This window comes from Chroicocephalus ridibundus, chromosome 3 (assembly GCF_963924245.1).
Source record: "Chroicocephalus ridibundus chromosome 3, bChrRid1.1, whole genome shotgun sequence".
NCBI lineage: Eukaryota > Metazoa > Chordata > Aves > Charadriiformes > Laridae > Chroicocephalus > Chroicocephalus ridibundus.
Genome location: NC_086286.1, coordinates 7,293,639 through 7,302,772, shown reverse-complemented (window position 1 = coordinate 7,302,772; position 9,134 = coordinate 7,293,639). Strand labels below are relative to the sequence as shown.

Genomic DNA, 9,134 nt, shown 5'->3' with positions numbered 1-9,134 from the left:
AAATACTGCAACTCTGGTCCTTTAAATTTCTTTGGCAGGCTGGGAAGCAAATGGATTTAGTACTTATCCTATTCAAAAATGTCATTTGAAGAATGATTTCAGTAATTGTTTTGCCTAACAGAGCAAATTATGACAGCCTCTCCAACATGTATTTTTTAAGAGCAGCTAATGAAAGAGGATTTGAGCACTTTAATGGATCTAAGTATCCTTTTGCCATTAAATTTAATTGGTCATCCTGGTGGTTTTCTCTAGCAGAAGTGGGGTAATTCACGAGTCACTTGGGTAGGAAAATTATGGCTAAGGGAAAAATGTAAAAAGTAATTCACAATGCTGAAATTGACTCCATGTTTATTGTTTTATTAGTAGGATTTGCTTCTTACTTTAAATTCACGAATAGACAAATTATTTACAAAAGCCATTTACTCCAAAAGTAGGCAGTACCATGTACTTTAAAACAGGAAGCATTTGTCATCACAATAGAAAAGACTTGATTTCGATACACAAAAGTCTATGACATCTTATGTGTAGTTTAAATGAGTAGATATTAGTGCCACTGTCACCTGCTTTATCATGATTATTAGTTAAGAAACACCTGTCCTGGAGTTGCACAAAATCAGAATAGTAAAAACAGCACTGGAGGAGGCAATGCAGAATTCATCTTGAGTTGTTGCCTCACCTTTGACCAGACAATGAGCTACTCAAATCAACCAGTGACTGACTTGCTGAAGCCTAGAGTCTGTCTCCATTGCTTGCAGAAGGAGAGATCGTCTCAAGATCTCTGTGCTATTTTGACCTTACTTGCACATTGTTTTGAAGGTGTACACTGACTTGATAAGATGTCTAGGCCAGGTTCAGCAGGGTGGATTGTTTCACACTAACATGCTATTCTTTTATATGGGTCCCACTGAAAAAGAAGTTGAAACACATGAAATTCCATCTGAACAGAAGAAAACACTTCTTTACTGTGAAGGCTGTTGAACACTGGCATAGGTTGTCCAGGGAGGCTCCATCCCTGGAGTCAAAGCCCAGCTGGACGCAATCCTGGGGAACCTGTTCTAGCTAACCCTGCTTGAGCAGAGGAGTGGACTAGACAGTCTGGAGATCTTGTTGCCCAATTCTACGATTTTGTGATTCATTCTGTTAAGAGCGCAGTGTCTCAAGGCAGCAGAAGCTGGCCCTAGGGTGCCTGGAGGTGAGAATAGGGAAAAGGTCCCTTCAATATGTAGCTGTGCCACTTCCAAATACATAATAAACAGAGTAACACTGCATAAAACTACAGCATGGAATGCCGATAAAATATTCTTAAACAAGTATCAGAGGAAGAGGCTTCAGGTTTTTACTAGACTGTGAAACAGTATTTAGCTTTGTAGAGAACGTGCCTTTCATAAGAGCATGCTGCACATTGGACAATAGAAAGCTGGTGGTTTGTAGACTCCAAGGAGCTTTGTCATGAGGGGGTAAACTGAGATGACACAGTGACATGAAGCAACATGGGCTTTTTTGCCATCGTTCCTCTTGTAAGCAGAAGGAAAAGAGCACCAAATAGCTTAAAGGTACGAATGATAAGCTCAAAGGGGTTAAGAGATTTCTCTTAAGAAGAAACAAAGAGGCATCATTGCTAAGATCAGCAACCAACTCTTCCATCATTGTAATATGCATTTAATGCATTCGTAGACCTTTTTGTTCACCTTAATTTTAAAACAACTCTAAAATGAGTGTCTACATCCCAAATTTAGAGATGGGTGAACTGGAGCACAGCATCAGTTGGAGTTACGGGGTTATACAGCAGTCCAGTGAAAAGACTTCTGGTGGAAATGCATAGTAGGCTGCTTTTCAAGGGCTCTCACCAATGGTGGGTATTCCCACACACAAGAGGAAGCTTCTGAGGAGCTCTGAGGAGTATTATTTCCTCTTTAGGCCCTCTCCAAAATACGTGAGATCAGAACTGCAGAAAATTTATTTCAGTTTTATGCAGTCTACCTCTTCTGTAACTGCCATTGCACTTGTTCTCAGGTCTAAATCTGTGCTCGATTTGCTTCCATTATATGTTGATCTCCATCTGAGCAACATGATCTTCTTGAAATACTTCATGGTGTTATTTTTTACAGTTACAAAACACATGGTGTTTATCATGCTGTTACTCATAGCAATGCATTCAACTATGTAAAAAGCAGTAAGATAATGCTTTTCTTTCACAAAGATGGTGGGGAAAAAGTCACGGACAATTGTGAAGCCGTAGAAAGGTGCCCAGCAGAGAACATAGGCAGTCAGGATGCACATCAGTACCATAACAGTTTTTCTTCGGCATCGAAGCCTCTTTCTGATCTGTTCCGTCTGAAATCCTGGTACAGTTTTAAACCAAAGCTCCCGAGAGATCCTGGCATAACACAAGGTCATCGTAATCACGGGTGCAACAAATTCAATGCCAAAGATGAAGAGGAAGTATGATTTGTAGTACATCTGCTGGTCAACTGGCCAAATTTGACCACAGAAAATTTTCTCCTGGTTTTTCACTATAAATAGCACCGTTTCTGTGGCAAAGTATGCAGATGGGATAGCTACAAGTATAGAGATGATCCAGACCAAGGCTATTAGGAAGGTTGCTGTTTGATAATTCATGCGTGGTTTCAGTGGGTGGACAATGGCCAGATACCTAGAACAGACAAATACATTCAAAATGAAGTCTGAAAACACTATTAGTCAGAACACCCTTCAAAATACAAGTGGACAGAATTAGGCAGAAGGAAATTGCTGTCATTCTTAAAAAGGGAGACTGACATATTTGTTTCTGAGGAGAGTTAAGAAAATTTTCCAAAGTAGCAGCCTAGAGCCAAGTTCCTAAATCTAGGCAGAAACTCTGTAGTGAGTGACTGAAGGGTTTATTAGGACAGTGGGTACTTGAGAATCTGAAAATCTGAGCGTACGTTAGGGTGTCTGAGGATGGTTTTAAGACCTCAGTTTTAAAGTCCCACACGTTAACAAGATCAAACTGAAAATGTAACCTATATCACAAAATTTTTAGCAGAGATCACATGCCTGCCAGTTATGGAAAGACTGGAAGAGGAGAAAGAGAGGGAATATTCCTTTTACTGAGAAATATATTTGCAGGATAATACACAGGTGATGTCACATTCAGGACGTGCTGTGATACAGCATCTGGAAATTCTTTGGAAAACTCATGTTCAAGTGAGAGTCTGAAACACGCAGTACTCTACTGGTTCAGGTAAAGAGACAAACATGTAGAAACACAAAAATGTTTTCTCTAGGTGGAGAACTATTTAAATATCCTTTTTTTACCAAGAGGTCAAATACACGTAACAGTGGTGGTGTTATTTTCTTGGTTATTACATGGGTTGCAAAGAGCTGAAGTTGATGCTAATGAATGATTACAGGGGAGAATGTATTCAAGTCACCAACAAAGGATTGTGTATCCATTTGCTGCCCGTGCAAATTTTTATTTCGTCTGCTGTCAGTCACTATTGCTAATTAATCTTAAATATGTTGTATTAAGTAATATGTCAATCCATAAAGCTTGAATTAGGTATTTGCACTCCTAATGACTGTAAAGCTGCAATGTGTACTGCAGTGTTTCACAAAGAAGCGTAGAGGAATGGCAGTACATTACTTGCAAGATCCATCAATTGTCCTTGATTCAGTTAAAAAGGGGGTAGGACCAAATGGCATTCACTCTGGGGTTTTTTGATTGGTTTTTTAACAAGCTATAGATGTAAGAAGAGCTTACATTAGAGTACACTGTCTTACAAAGATTAGGATATTTCTGCCAGAAGGAGATTTTTATCAGAGATACTCCAGACCTCCCAGTACAATTGTATTTAACATAAAGGATTGTTTCAAAAAGTGGAATTTCTCATTCATTCAGAGGCTTTTCTATCTGTGTATATTCTATATATAGATACCATCCACAGGATATATTCATTGTAAAATAAAATGGAAAGCCAGTGGCTCTTTTCATCAGCCAGATCTTGGAAGCAGATGAATTGTTCATCGCTCTTCATAGTGCAGGCTAGGTGTCAAGGGACAGCAGAATTACTCAGCCTCATTGTGGAGCTGATAAATGAATATTTTTAGATAGGGTCCTGTGGAAACAAGATTGTGGGAAAATGTATGTGTATGCATTCGTAAGTGTGCCTATCCACCCAGCAGAACATTTGGCTGGATGGGGTAAATCTCTACAAAAGGGTCAAGATGGAGCTTTTGTGGTGACTTTCTTGATTGTCATTGCTTGCCACATTTGGGCTGTTACTGCGGGGTAGTCCTGGACCACGTGAACTGAGTGCAGATGAAACTTCCCTAGAAGATGTGCTCCAAAAGTGTACATAAAACACACCAAGTGACCATGGCTGTTCGGTCCAGGGGACCCAGCTAAAGCTAAACCCCAAAAAATATTTACAGCATGGACATTGGACCCTAGCATGAACTCTTACTCTTCAGCTCCTCTCCTTTCACATTGCATTATTTTCTAGCATAGATGTGGCCTTAAATATTTAAAATGAATAGAGATCAAGGAAGATGACTGAGACCCCTACCCAAGGGAAGTCCTGTGGGACAGGCTTACCCTCTCTACACATGTGAGCCCTTTTAAATGATCTAAGCATGGGAAGACTTTTATTAGGAACCTGTTCATTTTAGAGACCGAAGTCAATGACCCACATGACATAACCAACACGGAATGGTTGATCGTTAAATGAATAAGGTTTCTCTCTGTTTACCAAGTCAAAAGCTCACCAAAAAATAAAATAATGCGGTGAAAGCAGAACAGGGTGTTCTTACAACAAACGTCAGTGATTAATAATTTCCAGGATTGATTTTAAAGGTGCGTGGGAAGATATGCTAGAAATCTTCTGATTTCTTACCAGGCATAAGAGCTCAATGAGCCAGGTTACTTAACCGTCCTGGGATGCACTAGCAGAGCTTTCCAAGATAATTTTTTAGATGTTGAAAAAGATAAGCAACACAAAATAATAATGCATACATGATAGTGTTAAGGAGCTTAACTCTGAGTCCTCTCCTGCTGTTCAAAGGTTATTTTGTTAGACAATTATTAAGGATTTGTTTCACAGAAGCTGATTGTCCTTTCTCCCACACCAGGCAAAACATCTCTGAACTTCCCAAGAGTCTTTCCACAGACTTCTTTTGACGTCAGTAACAACTGCATCAGCCATGCACAAGCTGTATCTGTACAACCATCAGCAGGGCTAAGTGCTCCTGAGCTGTCTTTTGGATCAGGTACCAAAAACTATGCAGCACTAGACTAGACCATAAAATGGCACAAGAGAGAAATTGGAAAAAAGGGAAGGGGCATGGGAATCATACAGTGTGTATATGCAGAGGATATACAGAGATATACATTGTGTTTGTACATAAAAGATGACTTGTTGTGATGGCCTTTCTGTAAAGAGTTTACTCTGTGGGTTTCTGGCTTTCTGTGAGTCAGTCATGTCAGACTTATGTCAGCATGAAGCTGATCCTCAGCGCTTGGGTCCGTCAGAGTCCATGGTGCACGAGGCTAAGAGAACAGGAGTCATAAGAAAGAATACAATTAAATTATATTGTTAAAATTCCTGAAGCGAGACGCAGGCATAGAAATATCTCTGGATTGCAGCATAAAGCAGGTAGTGTAGCGGGTGGATATCATTATGTTCTGCTTACCCCATTATGAAGTCTGTAGGAAAATCTCTGCTAAACTGGGGTTTTAGCTAGCATTTTATCACTTTCTGGATAGTGCTATAAATACAGGTGCCATAAACTCACCTGTCAAATTCTGTATCTACAGTCAACTATTTCTCTCGCTGAAGAGTATTTACTTCATTGTTTATAGGAAAGGTTAGACTCAGTAAATCTGTCTAGGCCGGTAGTGAAGGTTCCTTGCAGTTGTACAGTTTGGATCAGGATTATATAGTGCTGATGAACACCATTGTCTCTGGGTGTTTCTGATTTGTCTCTCTCTTTCTCCTCTTTCCCTTATTTCATAAATCCTCTCCTACACTTGAATGAGGCATATTTTTATGAAAAAAGAAACTATTTTAATAAATCAAAATTCTTTGCACCTCAAAAGGTCAATGAAGATATTTCCACTGAGTTTTCTCTGGGGTAATGTTGTGACCTCATGTGATTAGATTTTTATGAAAAAGATACCTACTTTGACATCAGATCCTACAGAAAAGCTGAACATGTTAAAAACCTAGAAATCTGTACAGCCAATCCCAGAAGCTCTGGCCATCTCCTTCTGCAGTGATAGCACCCCACTTACCTGTCAACAGCTATAGCCAGGAGAGCGTTGGTAGAAACATAAAGGGAGACGGTCCGTAGGTAGTTGACTGAGGCACAGAGGACGTGGCCGTGCTCCCAGGACAGCTGCCGCACAACATAATAATCCATCTCAAAGGGGCAACACACGATGGCCACAATGAAGTCTGAGATGGCTAGGTTGGCAATCAGCAGGTTGGTGAGGTTTCGCAGCTTCTTGTAGCGGGCGAGAGCAGCAATGAAGATGAAGTTGCCAATCCCACAGACCAACATGATGCCAACCAGAGCCACCCCAATCACAATCTTAGCTGCAAAGAAGGTGCGGGTTTTGGTCATGTCATCTTCACTGTCCAGTGGCAGGTCGTAATCGCTATAACTGAAATTGAAAGGGAAGGAGAAGTTTCGCAAGGAGGTTAAATCCCCATCGAGGAGATTATAGATTGCAGCAAAGTTGATGTTGACAGTAGCATTTGGGTTCTGTTCAGCTTTCTCCATAGCCAATGTCTGTCTTCTTTTGACACACGTGGCTCAGCTGGCCCTTGGTTTCATGTCAGAATTAACCAGGGCGGCGGGGCACAGCAGTGGCAGGCAAGAGACCTCATCCAAAGTTTCCTTCTGAGCGGTGAGTCACCTTGTCTTTGTCCCCATGATATTATAGAGCGGCAGCCTCATTTATCTCCTTCTGTGGCAACAAAAAGAGGAAAACACTTCCTGAGAGGAAATTACAGCAAATTACTGTGCTCAAGGGAAAGCAATAGCCACCTTATTGCCCCACAGCTCTGTTGCTGGCTGTGCACAGTGGGAAGAAACACCCTGTGAAAGGATGCATCTGTTATCATAAAATCCCTTGAGTTGCACAATACACTGGTTGTTACACCCAGAAGTTTTATCTACCAATGATGAAATTTCGTTTTCAGCACACAGTGAAATGACAATATAGGAGGAGTGTAAAGTCCAGTTTAAACCTCTGCCAGCCTTCAAGCCCACAGTGCTGTCATCCCAGTGCAAGGTAAAAAAAACCCTAAAATTACATGATACCTCAATTTGCTGAAAAGTATCTGATGTGCGTTTTGGACAAAGTTTTTGCTTTATGCTAGATGTGTCAGTCAGAGCAATGTGGTAGGTGAGAATGAAAGGAGAACTGATGTCCTGGCTTCTAAATACATTTCTTAATTAACTAAGAATTGCCAAGACCCAAGAAAATAGTGAAGCCAGCACTTTCCTTTTCAGCAGACATTAATTGAGTAGGGGAACTAAATTTTCAGCCAGCATGATCCATTATTGCTTCTCTCAAACCAGGGAAGGTCTGCCAATTTGCATAGACAATATTTTATCCCATGAACCAGTTTGCAGGGCTTACCTGTGAAGGCAGATCTGCCATTCACAGGGAGAGTGCTTCCACAAACAGCCTGTTTGGCACCTTCTTCAGGTGAAGGGGGAAATCTTCCTTAAGCAAGACAAAGCGCCTTGTATTTTTGAAGGCAAGGAGGAGCAGGTTCCCCTCTTTGTACTGCCGAATGTAGCAACTGTTAAAAAATAATTTTTTTCCACACTGAGAAAAAAGATCTAGTCTATATCCTAATTTTGCCTCTAGTCTGTATCAAAACACTCAGAGAGCTGCCTTCTTGCATATTCCCATGCCACATCTGCCACAGACTTCCAGCTCTCTAGGACGGTCCCCCCCGCAACCCAGAAGAGAATCGGGGGGGGCATTAACACTTTTTCTGCTTTGAGACAGTAGGTCTTCAGGGTGTCACATGCTATTAAACAATGTCCATCATGGCTGCAAAGGACAGATTGCATAGTGGAGCTGTTGCCCCTTCTTTCCCTGCAACCTCCCAGAGCCCCCACTGTACCAACAGTTTATAAATTTGTGAGAGAAACTCTCTTGTACAACTTCTCTCTGCACATTGCTTTTCAAACTGAGAGTTGCAGAGCAACAGAATAACAAAAAGCTAAAGCTTGAAACAAAATAAGAGTTGAAACAATTGACTGCTTTACAAGACATCCCCACAGCTGCCTAGAAATGCGAACATTAATTTAAGAGAAGTACTAAATAAATACTTGGACGCAAAATCCGAATGTTGGTCAAAGCAAGGTGCAGTATCTGTTTCACACAGGTTTCCCTGCAAAACATCAAGACACCTTTAAAATAAATAAAGACAACCCAACCATTCACAAACTGACATATCACCATCAGTTAACTGTACCTGCAGTTGCTCTCGTCTTCTTGGAGGTCTCGGGCACCCTGGGGTTCTCCCCTGCAAATATGCTGCTGTCACTGGAGCAGAGAAAGGATCGCTGAAAGCAGCCAGAGGACTTGGCTGAATGATCATTTCTCTCCCAAGCAGGTTTGCCCTGCAGCTCAGGGGAGGATGGCTCCACTGTCTCTATGCATGCATCTAAAGCCTTTTCTCAGTGGGAGGCACCTTGAAGCTGTCCAGGCATTTCTGATTTTAAAGAGGCAGTGCAATACGGAGACAATAGAGCACAGCCTTTCTTTAAGCCCCCTGAATGCACTGAATCAGCGGAGTGGCTTTGCTACCAAGTCTGAGCATGGAAGGTGTAAAATCCCGGTCTGCACTTGCTCTTTGAGTTTTGTCTGTGCTAGGCAGCTGTGATGTGATGTGACACAGAAGGAGAATGCAAACCTTCCAGTGGAGAGGAAAGCGAGGAAGGAGGGTGAGCTGCTTTCCCAGGGACATTTCCCTGTGGATCTCTCCCCAGCTATTGTCTTTAGGACTGCCGCTGTAGCAGCTCCTGCAGAAAGAGCGTCAAACATTGAATAGCTGTAAATCAGAGGACCCTGACAGCTTTCCTTGCCCTCCCAGGGAATTACTCAGAGCAGAAAATGGCAGTGAATCTCT

The 9,134-nt window shown here is 41.6% G+C and overlaps 1 protein-coding gene across 1 annotated transcript; it reads right to left on the bottom strand.

The window, feature by feature from the left end:
- Positions 1-331: 331 nt before the first annotated feature.
- On the bottom strand, positions 332-8,761 carry LOC134513774 (prokineticin receptor 2). Its single transcript, XM_063330943.1, has 3 exons — positions 8,478-8,761; positions 6,272-6,949; positions 332-2,653 (listed from the first exon to the last, which is right to left on the bottom strand). Exons 2-3 carry the CDS (start codon positions 6,760-6,762, stop codon positions 1,957-1,959), a joined length of 1,188 nt encoding a protein of 395 aa, XP_063187013.1. The 5' UTR covers positions 6,763-6,949; positions 8,478-8,761; the 3' UTR covers positions 332-1,956.
- Between the last annotated feature and the right edge of the window lie 373 nt (positions 8,762-9,134).